The 16,305-nt window shown below is 39.2% G+C and overlaps 3 protein-coding genes across 3 annotated transcripts; all 3 read left to right on the forward strand.

Annotated features, from left to right (window-relative positions):
- The first annotated feature begins 470 nt into the window (after positions 1-470).
- Positions 471-3,701, forward strand: LOC121780082 (receptor kinase-like protein Xa21). Its single transcript, XM_042177605.1, has 2 exons — positions 471-3,132; positions 3,220-3,701. Exons 1-2 carry the CDS (start codon positions 474-476, stop codon positions 3,585-3,587), a joined length of 3,027 nt encoding a protein of 1,008 aa, XP_042033539.1. The 5' UTR covers positions 471-473; the 3' UTR covers positions 3,588-3,701.
- Positions 3,702-8,710: 5,009 nt separating this feature from the next.
- On the forward strand, positions 8,711-11,945 carry LOC121778660 (receptor kinase-like protein Xa21). The gene is made up of 2 exons (XM_042176047.1): positions 8,711-11,376; positions 11,467-11,945. Exons 1-2 carry the CDS (start codon positions 8,712-8,714, stop codon positions 11,838-11,840), a joined length of 3,039 nt encoding a protein of 1,012 aa, XP_042031981.1. The 5' UTR covers position 8,711; the 3' UTR covers positions 11,841-11,945.
- A 1,324-nt stretch (positions 11,946-13,269) lies between these two features.
- LOC121780083 (receptor kinase-like protein Xa21) lies at positions 13,270-16,096 on the forward strand. Its single transcript, XM_042177606.1, has 4 exons — positions 13,270-13,873; positions 14,976-15,206; positions 15,316-15,737; positions 15,833-16,096. The coding sequence occupies exons 1-4, from the start codon at positions 13,270-13,272 to the stop codon at positions 16,094-16,096; spliced, it is 1,521 nt and encodes a 506-aa protein (XP_042033540.1).
- The last annotated feature ends 209 nt before the right edge of the window (positions 16,097-16,305 follow it).

Genomic DNA, 16,305 nt, shown 5'->3' on the forward strand with positions numbered 1-16,305 from the left:
TGCCAAATTTTATGAAATTAGTGATAATTTGATCAAAATTCGTGATTCAAATGACTAAAAGAGTACTAGTATGAAAAAATAATTTGAAACATACTACTCCACTTTAGTTGTTCTTTTTAAACGGAGGAGATTTTGGGTTCAAGCTCATTCTCTTCTCTACAAACTTATTATAAATGACATAAGGAAAAGAGCAAAGAAAGCGGAGAAAGCTAATAAATATGGCATAAATTTTACGTCGGAGCTTAGTCTTCACATTAATTATCATTTATGTAGAAAATTTAGTATATGGAAAATAGACCCTTGAATCAAAACAACACAACACCAAGTCTTAAAGAAATAAATGAAGTGTAATTTCCTTCACGTTCTTCAAGTATGAACAAATGTTTTGGTTTTGGAAAACTTAGTAGATGATCTCTATTTAAGCAAGCCACCAGAGCTATTCTACTACTCCAAATCCAATACATCAAAAAACCATGGCAAAACATTTTATCTCTACTCCCTTCATTATTGTATTCCCCCTCTTCATTTTCTTGACCACCACTCCTTCACATTCCGACAACCATACCGATTTCCAAGCTCTTCTAGCATTCAAGAAATCCATACAAGACGATCCATTGCATGCTTTGAGCTCATGGAACGAAACAACGCATTTCTGCAGATGGAAAGGCGTCTCGTGCAGTAGAAGGCATCCAAGCAGAGTTGTCTCTCTGTCTCTGCGGTCTCAAGGCCTAGTGGGATCGATCTCGCCTCACATAGGTAACCTCTCTTTTCTAAGATTCATCAACTTGAAAAACAACACCTTCAGCGGCCCAATCCCTCAGGAGATTGGTCGCCTCAGAAGGGTTGAAATGATCGAGTTTAGTAACAATTCTTTGGGAGGTGGGATTCCGACAAATATATCACGATGCATAAATCTTAAAGCCCTGAATTTGATTGACAATGAGCTCAGGGGAGCCATAGTCCCCGAGATAGCTTCTCTCGTCAACCTCCAAGCTTTAGGGTTGTCAGACAACACGCTTTCAGGGACTATCCCGCCATTCCTAGGAAACCTCACGAATCTATTACAACTTTCGTTAAATGAATGCCGCTTCCATGGAGAGATTCCAGAGTCACTCACGCAGCTTAGAAGATTGCAGCTGATAGCTGTGGGTTATAATGACCTAACTGGTACTATTCCATCAGGCCTTTATAATATTTCAAGTATCATGATTTTTATAGTTGCTTTCAATCGACTCCATGGAAACATACCTTCCCACATAGGCAACACACTTCCCAACTTGATGATCCTTTATTTGCAATCCAATCATTTAAGTGGAGCGCTTCCAGCTTCGCTATCAAACTCTTCCCTGATTAAACACATACAATTAACTGCGAACTATTTCACCGGAAAAATGATTGACTCATCGAAGCTATCATCTCTTGAGTGGCTTACAGCTGAATATAACCATTTCCTTGGAGATATAGGTCCTGTTTTATCATCCCTCACAAACTGCACTAAACTTGCATCTTTGGCGTTGTCTGCAAACCAATTCAGTGGTTCGTTGCCAGATTCCATTGGCAATCTTTCTAATCACTTGTGGTTCCTAAGACTTTACCAAAATCAGTTAAGTGGAAGCATTCCATCTAGTATTGGAAACCTTGTTGGTCTCACCACTTTATCAGCTTTTAGCAATGATCTACAAGGTCCAATTCCTTCCTCCATTGGATTACTTCATAAGTTGCAAGTAATTTATCTCTATGAAAATAGCCTGACAAACGAGATGCCATTTTCATTAGGCAACTTGACCTTGTTGAACAATCTGGACTTGAGACTAAACAATCTTTCTGGGAGTATACCTCATAGTCTTGGCAATTGTAGCAACTTGTTATCATTAGATCTTTCAGATAACAATCTCAGTGGTTCAATACCTCGCCAAATTGTTAACCTTTCCTCCATTGCTGTTGTACTCAACGTATCTCACAATGGCTTGACGGGTAATATTCCATCAGAAGTTGGCACATTGACAAATCTTGCGGCAATGGACTTGTCCCACAATAGATTATCCGGAACCATCCCAAGTTCATTGGGCAGTTGTGTGATGCTCAGCACGCTTCACCTAGAGGGAAATTCTCTTCAGGGTGAGATACCTGAGAGTCTCAAGTATTTGAGAGGTTTAGAAATTTTGGATATTTCGATGAATAATCTCTCAGGGATGATTCCAAGTTTTCTTGTTGAGTTTCGCTTGTTGTATCTCAACATTTCTTTCAATGAGTTGCAAGGTGAAGTCCCGACTCTCGGGGTTTTCCAAAATAAAAGTGCAATCTCACTTGAAGGAAACCAAGGCTTGTGTGGAGGCATTGCAAGCCTAAACCTTCCTTCTTGTCCATCATCACGAAACTCCAAGAAGAAAGGTTTAGGAAAAATTTTGATCCCAACTATTGTTGGGGCCATATGCCTTGCCATTGCAGCGTGCTTCTGTGTGATCATTATATACAAGCGACGTACACATCTAAATGTTGGAACCCCCACATTCAAACTGCCAGAATTTTTGAGGCTATCTTATACAGATCTCTTGAGTGCCACGGAAGGATTCTCGGAGACAAATCTACTTGGTATAGGGAGATTTGGGTCTGTATACAAAGGGACTATCAATGATGATGATGGGCAGACAGATTTAGCAGTGAAGGTGCTTGATCTTAGAGTAAGAGGAGCATGTAAGAGTTTGGTATCAGAATGCAATGCATTGAGAGGCATACGACACAGAAACTTGCTCAAGATTGTGAGTGTATGTGACAGCACTGATTTTCAAGGAAATGATTTTAAGGCATTAGTGTATGAATTTATGGCCAACGGAAATCTCGATAATTGGCTGCATTCAGAGAATGAAGGCAGGGGAGCTCTTAGTGCTATTCAGAGATTGAATATTGCTATTGATATTGCATCTGCAGTAGAGTACTTGCATTGTGGTACTGACTCCATAGTTATTCATGGAGATTTGAAGCCGAGTAACATTCTCTTGGATGAAGACATGGTCGCCAAAGTTGGTGATTTTGGTTTAGCCAAAATCGTTTCAAGCATTTCACAGGGCTTTCCATCCACGGAAGGAAGCAGTTCATCTGCAATAAAGGGTACCATAGGCTACATTGCTCCAGGTTTAGTTCAAACTTTAAACTTTTTAACTGACAATTTTTTTGTATGCATATAACTAAGTCCATCGTCTATATATGTATTTTGATTAGAGTATGGCATGAGCTACGTTGCATCAACTGAAGGGGATGTATACAGTTACGGAGTTCTTGTGCTTGAGATGTTCACAAACAGTAGGCCAACAAGTGATGCATTAGAAGGGTGTCTAAATCTCCAAGACTTCGTTAGCAAAGCCTTAGCCGACCGTGTAACAGAAGTAGTGGATCCATTTCTGAATCAACAACTTAATGTGGATGAAAAGTATTGGGATTGCATTGTTTCAATTCTAAGGATTGGAGTGAGATGCTCGAAGCAGCTTCCAAGAGATCGCATGTCGATGACAGAGGTTGTCAATGACTTGAAAAAGATTGAAAAAGTGTTTCCAGTTTATAAAAATGATAGAAATGCTGCTTCGTGCTAACATTGAGATAGATGTTCCTTTCTATCTATTAGCAACATTTTCAGTTGTAATTGCCTGGTAGATGCTCCTTGTTTGTTGTAAAGGCAGTTTCTTCAAGATTTGCAGTTTCTTTATGTCAAGTCCCAATCTTGAATTCTTCAAGATTTACAGTTTCTTGATGTTATGTCCCATTTTTATATTCTTCAAGATTTGATTACTCCTATCAAACAATAAACAATAAATTTGGTAGCGAAATCTTTCTAAGAACGAAGGAAGGGAATGCAAAACATCAAAGGTTCAACAAATCAAATACCACAAAACAGAGGAAGGGAAATTCCAAGCAAACAAAAAAAGAGTCATATCCGAAAAAGAAGATTCCAAACGGCTGTGCCGCCGCAGAGGGTGAGCTAAATAAGTTAATTATGATATGATAAACTAAATCAAGCCTATTTGGTATTAGTTGGTCTTTAGCACTTTTCCATGCACGCATTTTATTATACTTTCTTTGTAAACAATTTTTACCAAAAGGTAGTTATTAATAAAATTTTCCCTTTTTCCCTCTTTTCTCTTTGGTCGACAGTTTTTCTTATCTCATCACAATTTTCGCCATCTTCTTCAATGGCGTTTCTCCACCATTTTCGTTCACCATTTCTAACAATTTTCAAATAGAGTAGGGCCAACACTAAATTCTTTAAAAAACACGAGGACATGATTGCAGTTACAGAATATTGGCGGACCTGATTGTAAATTCAATGGAGCCTAGGAATAATCCCAAAAAGTGGAAGGACCAAATCGTATTTATCAAAATTTCTCTGCTACTCAGAGACAAACCTACTTGGTATAGGGAGATTTGGATCCGTATACAAAGGAACTATCAATGGTGATGATGAGCAGACAGATTTAGCACTGAGGGTGATAGATCTTAGAGTAAGAGGAGCTTGTAAGAGTTTGGCATCAGAATGCAATGCATTGAAAGGCATACGACACAGAAACTTGCTCAAGATTGCGAGTGTATGTGACAGCACTGATTTTCAAGAGAATGATTTCAAGGCATTGGTGTACGAATTAGTTGCCAACGGAAGCCTCGAGAACTGGCTGCATTCTGCAGTCGAGTACTTGCATTGTGGTACTGACTCCATAGTTATTCATGGAGATTTAAAGCCGACTAACATTCTCTTGGATCAGGACATGGTCGCCAAAGTTGGTGATTTTGGTTTAGCCAAAATTGTTTCACAGAGCTTGCCATCCACATAAGGAAGCAGTTCATCAGCAATAAAGGGTACCATAGGCTACATTGCTCCAGGTTTACTTCAAGCTTTAAACTTTTAAATTGTCATATTTCTTATGTGGATATAGCTAAGTCCGTTGTCTATGTATGTATTTTTATGCAGAGTATGGCATGAGCGTCGTTGCATCAACGCAAGGGGATGTATATGTTGGAGATCCAGAACATTTTGCAAATAAAGAAGATAGGCACAAAATCATGAAAAGATTGGAGGAAGATTATATAGCCGATTAAGTAGAAAGATTTGATTGAGAATGTCTTACCGTGCATAGCTCCCTTTAGCCTATATATGATGTACAATTTCACTGTGAATAATATATCAAATAATTATACTACATGGCATCCGAGCAGGTTAGGCTCAGAAAAATATCATCAAAGCCCAATATATACCTTTCTCGGCCAAAACAGCGAGAAATCAGTCCAACCAAAATGACATAAAACAAACCAGAAATTGAACATATTGCCGAGAAAATCAGATCAAGCAAGAGTGTTACCGTAGCCTTCAAATTGAATGGCTCAAATTATTCACTATGGGCACGAAGGTATCCATCGGCGGTCGAGGGGTCTACCGCCAATATATCTGGAATTCCGTCTCCACCACAGCTGGGCGAGAACGGATATACCAATTGGGAAGAGATAGACTTGATAGTCTTCTCTTGGATCATTGATAACATGAAAACCAATCTCATAGCCGACTTCGCACATCACCAAACGGCGAAGTCACTATCGGATACACTCGACGTGACTTTTACAAGTTCAGCGGACTCGTACCTCATATACGACCTGGGAGATAAAGCCAGCATAATTTTACAAGGAGAATCAACTTTGGAAGCCTACTGGAGCAGGCTTCACGGGTTATGGATCGACATCGACCGATGCCCACATAAGATGGTCGATTGTTGTGACAAAGGAGTAGTACAATACTGAGAAATCAAATCGGAACTACAATTATTCAAATTTCTCACCGGATTAAACGAGAAGTATGACTGGGTCCGACGCGAGACCCTCAAGGAGGATCCATACCCCTCAGCCGACGTGGCGTATGGATGGGTGAAACGGGAGACGGCTCGACTCAAGATCATGGCGCCGACATCCGATTCGACCTCCACTGCCGTCGGTAATGACACTTCATCGAGGTCGGATTTGGATTTGGAGCTCGAGAGTACCGCCCATTGCAGCCGCAGAACAGGAATCAGCCACCAATGCCACGCACCGCCGCCAACCGCCGGGGAAACGCTAAGCCGGACAAGTCCAAACTCTGGTGCTCCCACTGTGGAATGCACAAACACACAAAGGAAACGTGCTTCCAATTGGTCAGATACCTAGAATGGTGGGAAGAAGAGAAAGCCGAGAAGGCAAAAATCGCCATCGGAGCAGATGGCGGAGGGAAGAACCAGAGGGGAACCAAGAGGCGACGATGTTCCAGGAGAAGAGAACGAACACCGGAGGTCTACAAACCTGCAGTGGCAGGCGCGACGACAACGGCGGTGGGGGAAGATGGCAGAGGCCATGGTAGCCTCTCTCCGATTGGACGGCGGCGGCGAGGATGGAGGTAACGGGTTGGGGACTGAAAGCCCTGACCCTAATAAAAATCCATTTACTCTTAAGTCCTCATCTGTTAGATATTATGAAAAATTACCCCACTTGGATAATATTTGTGAAACTCGCTTTCAGCTTAGGAATAATTGCGAAACTGACCCCATTATATGCAAAAACTCCTTTGCACCCGTGGAAAATTTATCTTATGCGTTTGAGGCCCGGGATTACGATACATTGATGATACATGATGGATTTTTGATTATGGGGCCACCGATACTATGACGTATGATTAAAGTGATTTTGTAGAATTTCATAAAACCCCCAAGTCACATATCTAAACTGCAAATGAAGGGGTAACACCAGTTGAAGGGGCATAAACTATAGAGATTTTTCCCAAAGTGCAAATTTCTAATTGCCTCTATGTTCCTAAATTATCTCAGAAGTTGATGTGGATTAGTCATGTGACTAAGGATTTAAATTGTACTATGCTAATGCATCCAAACTTTTGTATGTTACAGGATATCCTGACGGGAAAGATTATTGGACGAGGAACTGAACGTTGTGGGCTTTATTTTTTGGACGAGATTGCTCGACAAGATGGTGCGGCGATGCATGCTCACGGATCCACTAATCAAGATACTTGGCTCTGACACCGAAGAATGGGCCATACATCTCCGAGTTATTTGAAATCTTTATTTCCTAAATTTTTTGTTCCTAGAAATTTCACATGTAAAGTTTGTGTTTTGGCCAAGAGCCACCGAAACTCTTTTAAACCAAATGATACTCATGTTGAAACTGCTTTTTCCTTAGTACATTCTGATGTGTGGGCCCACGCCTATTGGGACTAGTCTTGGTTTTAAATACTTCGTGATATTGGTTGATGACTGCAGTAGAACTACTTGGGTATATTTCATGAAACATAAATATGAAGTATGTGACAAATTCATGTTGTTTTACAAAATGATTCAAACCCAATTTCAAACATCCGTTAAGATCCTACGGTCTAATAGGTGGGGGGAATTTTTGAATAGTTCTATGACTAAGTTTTTTTTGGAGATAATGGGTTCCTTAAAGTAATCATATTTAAAAGAACTATAGAGAAATTACCCTAATATCTACTAGTTTAGTCAACTTTGGAGTTAGAAGTGGACCTAGTGGTTATAATGGAAGTTAATGGGTTAATGGCAGACTGGTAGTGCTGTTAAAATTGGTTATATTAAGAGTAGAACTTATACTCTATAGAGTCATAAAGTGGATAAAGTCAAGTAATTTACATATTGATCTTTATCACTCTAAAAATAAACATTTCCTTAAGTAAGTGCATATGAACCTAAAAAGGTGCAACAACCCAACGTAAAGGGTTGTTCATTTGATTTAGCTAGAGAAAAGTATAGTCTCATCATTGATTATGTGGAAGGGGCCAGAAAGAATAAACTAAAGATGGAATGACCAAGTCCAAAGTTGACCATACTTGAAGAAAATTAAGCTAATTTCCATTAAGTTCCTTCAAGAAAATAACTTCTGGCTTTGGAAAATTGAGCAGATCGATGATTATAATGGCGACGATAATGGGATAGTGGTAGACTGGTAGTGCTGTTAAAATTGGTGATATTAAGACTAGAACAAATATATACTTAATACTCTTGAGTCATAAAGTGGATAAAGACAAGTAAATTATATGTCGAGATCGGTTCAACCGACCTAGACTTTAAATGTAATTTTTTATAAATGTAATGGATCAATTTTAGACATTAAAACACCATTGTACAAGTACAAATATAGACCAAAACAATGGTTTAGAACCACACCAGAAGTTGACAAACATAATACTCCCTCCATTTAAAAAAAAAAGACAAAGTTGTAAACTACACATATTTTAACATACAATTGTTAAAATAAAAGAGATAGAGAAAAAGTGATAAAAATAGTGTTAGTGGATTGTGAGGTCCATATTACTTATTGGTTATTAGTAATTTTAAATATTTCACTTTTTATAATTGATCTAATTTCGGTTGACTTTCAAAAATGATAAAATTAATATATTTTTTATTAAAGGAGGGAGTATTAAGGCCAAAAGTTTTTTTTTTTTGGGCAAATGTAAAAGATTCATTTTGACTGTAATCTTATGTCTATGTTTGGTATCGTTAACTTTTTTATTGTAAAAGCATTTTTAATAAAAAAGAGAAAGAGTCCATGTGGTTATGAGGAAAGTCTAGTAGTAACTTCTTTAAGTTGAAAATATTGTAAAAGCCAACAAATACGATCCTTATATTAATCCAAGCTAGCAAAAGTGTTGTACCAATTGAAACACCAAGAAAAACATGGCAAAACCTTTCATCTCTACTCCCTTCATTACTGTCACTCTATTTCTCTTTACCCTCCTCCTCACCACCTCTACTTCATATTCCAATAACCATACTGATCTTGAAGCTCTTCTTGCATTCAAGAAATCCATACATGATGATCCACTGCATGCTTTGAGCTCATGGAATGAAACAGCACATTTCTGCAGATGGAATGGCGTCACATGTAGCAAAAGGCACCCCAACAGAGTTGTCTCGGTTATCCTGTCGTCTCAAGGCCTTGTGGGATCGCTCTCGCCTCACATAGGTAACCTCTCTTTCCTCAGAAACATCAACTTGCAAAACAACACCTTCAACGGCCCAATCCCTCAGGAGATGGGTCGCCTCAGAAAGCTTGAAATGATCGAGTTTAGTAATAATTCTTTCGGAGGTGGGATTCCAACAAACCTTTCACAATGCAAAAATCTTAATTACCTGAATTTGATTGACAATGAGCTCACCGGAGGCATAATCCCCGAGATAGATTCTCTTGCCAACCTCCGAGCTTTAGGCTTGTCAAATAACATGCTTTTGGGGACTATCTCACCGTTCCTAGGAAACCTTACAGATCTAACCCTACTGTCATTAATGGAATGCGGCTTCAAAGGAGAGATTCCGGAGTCACTAACTAAGCTTAGTAGATTACGGATGCTAGGTATGAGTTCCAATGATCTAACTGGTTCTATTCCATTAGGCCTCTACAATTTTTCAAGTGTCGAGGTTTTCGCATTTGATTTCAATCGACTCCATGGAAACATACCTGTCGACATAGGCTCCACACTTCCCAAGTTGAGGCGCCTTTATTTGAATTCTAATAATTTCAGCGGACCGCTCCCTTATTCGCTATCTAACTCTTCCCTGATTGAACGCATACAATTAACTGGTAACAGTTTCACCGGAAATATGATAAATTTAACTAGGTTTTCAGCTCTTCAATATCTTTCAGTTGGAAATAACCGTTTAAATGGAGATATAGGTAATATTTTATCATCTCTGACAAACTGCACCAACCTTAAAAGTTTGTCGTTGAATCAAAACCATTTCACTGGTTCGTTGCCAGATTCCATTGGCAATCTTTCTAATCACTTGTCGTACTTAACCCTCCAAACAAATCAGTTAAGTGGAAGCATTCCCTCTAGCATAGGAAACCTTGTTGGTCTCACTGCTTTATATGCTTATACCAATAATCTACAAGGTCCAATTCCTTCCTCCATTGGAAAACTTCATAAGTTGCAAGAAATCTATCTCGCTGAAAATAGACTGACAAATGAGATACCATTTTCAATAGGCAACTTGACTTTGTTGAACAATCTCTACTTGGAACAAAACAATCTTTCTGGGAGTATACCTCATAGTCTTGGCAACTGTACCAACTTGTTAGCGTTAGAACTTTCAGAAAACAATCTCAGTGGCTCAATACCTCCCAAACTCATTAAGCTTTCATCCATTGCCATTGCACTTGACCTATCTAGCAACGTCTTGACGGGTACTATTCCATCAGAAGTTGGGGCTTTGAGAAATCTTGGGATCATGGACTTTTCCAACAATAGATTATCTGGAACCATTCCAACTACAATGGGCAGTTGTGTGACACTTAGCAGCCTTTATTTGATGAGAAATTCTCTTCAGGGTGAGATACCTGACAGTCTTAATGCTCTGAGAGGTTTACAATATTTGGATATTTCCCAGAACAATCTCTCAGGGATGATTCCAAGATTTCTTGTTGAGTTTCGCCTGTTGTATCTCAACATTTCTTACAATGAGTTGCAAGGTGAAGTCCCAACTCTTGGAGTTTTCCAGAATGAAAGTGCAATTTCACTTGAAGGAAACCAAGGCTTGTGTGGAGGTATTGCGACTCTATACCTTCCTACTTGTCCATCCTCACAAAAATCCAACAAGAAAGGTTTAGGGAAAATCTTGATCCCAACTATTGTCGGGACCATATGCCTAGCGCTTGCATTCTGCTTACGTGTCATCATTATGTACAAGCAACGTACATTGCAAAATGTTGGAACTCCAATATTCCAAGGGCCAGACTTTTTGAGGCTATCTTACGCAGATCTCGTTAGTGCCACGGAAGGATTCTCGGAGACACACCTACTTGGTATAGGGAGATTTGGATCAGTATACAAAGGAACTATCAATGCTGATGATGGGCGGACAGATTTAGCAGTGAAGGTGCTTGATCTTAGTGTAAGAGGAGCTTGTAAGAGCTTGGCAACAGAATGCAATTCATTGAGAGGCATACGACACAGAAACTTGCTCAAGATTGTGAGTGTATGTGACAGCACTGATTTTCAAGGGAATGATTTTAAGGCATTGGTGTATGAATTTGTGGCCAACGGAAGCCTCGAGAACTGGCTGCATTCTGAGAATGAAGGTAGAGGAAATCTCAGTGCTATTCAGAGACTGAATATTGCCATTGATATTGCATCTGCAGTAGAGTACTTGCATTGTGGTACTGAGTCCATAGTTATTCATGGAGATTTGAAGCCGAGTAACATTCTCTTGGATAAAGACATGGTCGCCAAAGTTGGTGATTTTGGTTTAGCCAAAATTGTGTCAAGCATTTCACAGAACTTGTCATCCACAGAAGGTAGCAGTTCATCTGCAATCAAGGGTACCATAGGCTACATTGCTCCAGGTTTACTTCTAGCTTTAAACTTTTTTGACAGACAAGTTTTTTTTATATGCATATAGCTAAGCCCGTTGTCAGTGTATGTATTCTGTTCAGAGTATGGCATGAGCTACGTTGCATCAACACAAGGGGATGTGTACAGTTACGGAGTTCTTGTGCTTGAGATGTTCACAAACAAAAGACCAACAAGTGATGCATTCGAAGGGTATCTAAATCTCCAAGACTTCGTTTGCACAGCCTTAACCGACCGTGTAATGGAAGTAGTGGATCCATTTCTGCATCAAGAAGTTAATGTGGATGAAAAGTATTGGGATTGTATTGTTTCAATTCTGAGGATTGGAGTGAGATGCTCGAAGCAGCTTCCAAGAGATCGCATGTCGATGGCAGATGTTGTTAATGACTTGAAAAAGATAAGAAATGTGTTTCCAGTTTATAGAAATGGGATAAATGTTGCTTCCTACCAACATTGAAATAGATGTTCGTTTCAATCAATGGCAATATTTTCAGTTGTAATTGTTGGTAAGACAGTTTCTTTATGTTTTTTCTCAATATGTATAGTTTCTGTTATTTCTCTCTCTTTTTTTTTCATCTCTGCTATGTCTCATTTCTATATTCTTCAAGATTTGCTTATTATACAAGTGTGGATTCATTGAGATTTATCGGATGCCATTATTACTTGCGAGTAAAGGCTATGATTAATTTTATCTATTCGATTGTGTTTTTTCAAAAGCTAATTCTGTAATAATGTATTTTGGTCTCTATTATGATTAGATTGTATCTTATGATTAACCACCTTACATTCATAGTTATGAATAGAATAGGCATGTATGTGAAGAAATGTGATGAAATATTATTAAAAAATAGTGAAATATGAGTCTTACTTTTATAAATTAGTTTTATGATAGACTGATAGTAATAAAACATGAGATAAAGTTAGAAAAATGTTTGATCTATTACTAAAAATAATAAAAAGGAAAATAAAACAGGTAACAGTGGATGAAAATAGCAAAGAGACGATTATTAGTGGATGAGGGACTAACTATTTTATTCAGTTGTTCTTTCTAGAATGCTTGAGATTTTGGGTTCAATTTTCACTAATCTATTATCTATCGTCTCCCAACTTATTGGAAAGACTAGAAAAGAAGAAAGAAATAATAATATGATATTGAGTTCGGAGGTTCATGAAATGTACGATGGCTTGTAATTTTATTTAACTACAAAAAGTCTATTCTTCTTATTAATTATGTTGAAAATTTTGTGTAAGGATAATTAATCGCAATATTAGTCAACGAAATATGCCATAGTTAGTCAATTTAAATAAACAAAAGTCTGGCTTTCCTCATTAATTATGAAGAAAATATTGTAAAAGGATAATAGACATATAACCAAATCCACTTGACTAATTCCACAGTAGATTTCCCTTGTAAAAGCTAATTCCTCAAGAATAAAGTCTAAGTTTTGGTTTTGAAAATTGAGAAAACGATCTTTCTATTAAAGGAAGCTACCAAAACTAATCTCCTACTTGAACACCAAAAAAAACATGGCAAAACATGTCATCTCTACTCCCTCCCTTATTCTCTTCATCTTCTTGACCACCATTCTATCTTTACATTCAAACAACCATACTGATCTCGAAGCTCTTCTGACCTTCAAGAATTCCATACACGACGATCCAATGCATGCTTTGAGATCATGGAACAAAACGACACATTTTTGCTGGTGGAATGGAGCAAAAGGCATCCAAACAGAGTTGTCTTTATTTCTTTGCAGTCTCAAGGCCTTGTGGGATCGTTCTCGCCTCACATTGGTAACCTCTCTTTTCTCTGAACCATCAACTTGCAAAACAACACCTTCAACGGCCCAATCCCTCAGGAGATTGGTCGCCTCGAAAGGCTTCAAATGATCGAGTTTAGAGGCGGGATTCCAACAAACCTATCACAATGCACAAATCTTTATTATCTAATTTTGATTGACAATGAGCTCACCGGAGGCATAGTCCTCGAGATAGCTCCTCTTGTCAACCTCCAACATGTAGGCTTGTCGATAAACCTGCTTTCGGGGACTATCCCACCATTCCTAGGAAACCTCACAGATCTATCCCAACTTTCGTTAAGCGAATGCGGCTTGCAAGGAGAGATTCCCGAGTCCCTAGCTCAGCTTAGAAGATTGCAGCTGCTAAATGTGGGTGACAATAATTTAACTGGTACTATTCCATTAGGCCTTTATAATGTTTCAAGTATGGAATATTTCATAGTTTCTAACGATCACCTCCAAGGAAACATACATTCCGACATAGGCTCTACACTTCCTAGGTTGAAGTTCCTTTGTTTGCATCACAATCATTTCAGTGGCACACTTCCACCTTCTCTGTCGAATTGTTCCGTGATTGAAAGCATAGAAGTATCTTCGAACAATTTCACTGGAAATATGATTGTAGATTTTACGAGGCTCTCAGTTCTCCAAAGGCTTTTGGCTGCATCTAACCCTTTCAATGGAGATATAGGTAGTACTTTGTTACGAACACACCATCACCGCCACCCACGGAAGACAAGGCAGCTGCCGAGGCAGAGGACGGAGTAGAAGCCGCCGAGGCAGAGGACGGAGTAGAAGAAACAGGGGTGGCCGATCAAACAGTTCAATCAGCAACTGGGATTGATGAAGAGGCGGAGGACGATCACGAAACGCCAACTGAGGATGATGAAGAAGCGGAGAGAGAACCGTCGCCAGCTCCGGCGACGGCTGGTTAGGGGGACGGCCGGCAGCTTCGCCCTCGGGATCGCTTGAAGCCCCCCAACCGATTCCTTAATGGGATTTGAGTCTTTTAGTTAGTTAGTTAGTTAGATATTTTTGGTAATAATTTAGTCATTATGGGAATTATTTATTTTTTATTATTTCCGTCGGGTTTTCTTTGTTGGTTCTTTCCCGATATTATTAGGATAGGTCGAACCAACCCTAGGGTCCATAGATTATAAATAGGGCTATTCGTGTTCCATCTTCATTATCAATACAGAATTATTTGCCCAACTATCTTGCGTAATACTCGCGAAATCTTAATCTCTCTGCCGACGAAGAGCGTTCTTCGCGCCAGAACGGGAATCATCCGCCGACCTTCTCGTTGAAGGCGCCGGAAGGCTTGTGTTACTTGGAGAATTGGACGGAATATTCACGTTAGGAGTAGGTGACTCTTAACATACTTTATCATCCCTCACAAACTGCACCAACCTTCAAATGTTGAAGTTGTCTAAAAATAATTTCAGTGGTTCGTTGCCAGATTCCATTGGGAATCTTTCTAATCACTTGTTGCACATGATCATTCGTGATAATCAGTTAAGTGGAAGAATTCCATCTAGTATTGGAAATCTTGTTGGTCTCACTGCTTTTATAGCGCATACCAATAATCTAATAGGTCCAATTCCTTCCTCCATTGGAAAACTTCATAAGTTGCAACTAATCAGGACTGACAAACGAGATGCCATTTTCATTAGGCAACTTGACTTTGTTGAACTCTCTCTACTTGGGATCAAACAATCTTTCTGGGAGTATACCTCAAAGTCTAGGCAACTGTACCAACTATTATTGTTAAATCTTTCAAATAACAATCTCAGTGGCTCAAATACCTCCCGAAATATTTAAGCTTTCCTCCATTTCCATTGAACTTGACCTATCCCACAACATCTTGACGGGTATCATTCCATCAGAAGTAGGGGCTTTGAGAAATATTGGATTATCCGGAACAATTCACACTTCTTTGGGGAGTTGCGTGATGCTCAGCTCGCTTTACCTAGGGGAAAATTCTCTTCAGGGTGAGATACCTGACAGTCTTAATTCTCTGAGAGGTTTACAATATTTGGATATTTTGCAGAATAATCTCTCAGGGATGATTCCAAGATTTATGGTAGAGTTTCCGTCTCTTGTATCTCAACATTTCTTACAATGAGTTGCAAGGTGAAGTCCCAACTCTCGGAGTTTTCCAAAATGAAAGTGCAATTTCACTTGAAGGAAACCAAGGCTTGTGTGGAGGTATTGCAATCCTAAACCTTCCATCTTGTCCAACATCACCAAAATCCAACAAGAAAGGTACAGGTAAAATCTTGATCCCAACTATTGTCGGGACCATATGCCTAGCACTTGCATTCTGCTTACGTGTCATCATTATGTACAAGCAACGTACATTGCAAAATGTTGGAACTCCAATATTCCAAGGGTCAGACTTTTTGAGGCTATCTTACGCAGATCTCGTTAGTGCCACGGAAGGATTCTCGGAGACACACCTACTTGGTATAGGGAGATTTGGATCAGTATACAAAGGAACTATCAATGATGATGATGAGCAGATAGAATTAGCAGTGAAGGTGCTAGATCTTAGAGTAAGAGGAGCTTGCAAGAGTTTGGCATCAGAATGCAACGCATTGAGAGGCATACGACACAGAAACTTGCTCAAGATTGTGAGTGTGTGTGACAGCACTTCGTTAGCACAGCCTTAACCGACCATGTAACAGAAGTAGTGGATCCATTTATGCATCAACAACTTAATGTGGATGAAAAGTATTGGGATTGCATTGTTTCAATTCTGAGGATTGGAATGAGATGCTCGAAGCTACTTCCAAGAGATCGCATGTCAATGGCAGAAGTTGCTAATGACTTGAAAAAGATTAGAAATATGTTTCCAGTTTATAAAAATGCCACAAATGTTGCTGTGATCTTTACTGTAAATGGGTTTCAATAAGGGCCAGGCTCACGGTCTATCATGATGTAGCCCAAATCAATGCTAAATATAAAAATAATTAATTTAAAATTTACGAAAATATTCTAGATACTCTTAAAAGTTAAAATTTTTTTGTTTGTTCCTAGAGTTGTCAACTGGGCCGGGCTGGCCCAGCCCAGCTCGGCCCATGCCCGGTATGGGCCGGCCCAGGCCCGGCTCGTTAGAGAAAT

This window comes from Salvia splendens, chromosome 19 (assembly GCF_004379255.2).
Source record: "Salvia splendens isolate huo1 chromosome 19, SspV2, whole genome shotgun sequence".
NCBI lineage: Eukaryota > Viridiplantae > Streptophyta > Magnoliopsida > Lamiales > Lamiaceae > Salvia > Salvia splendens.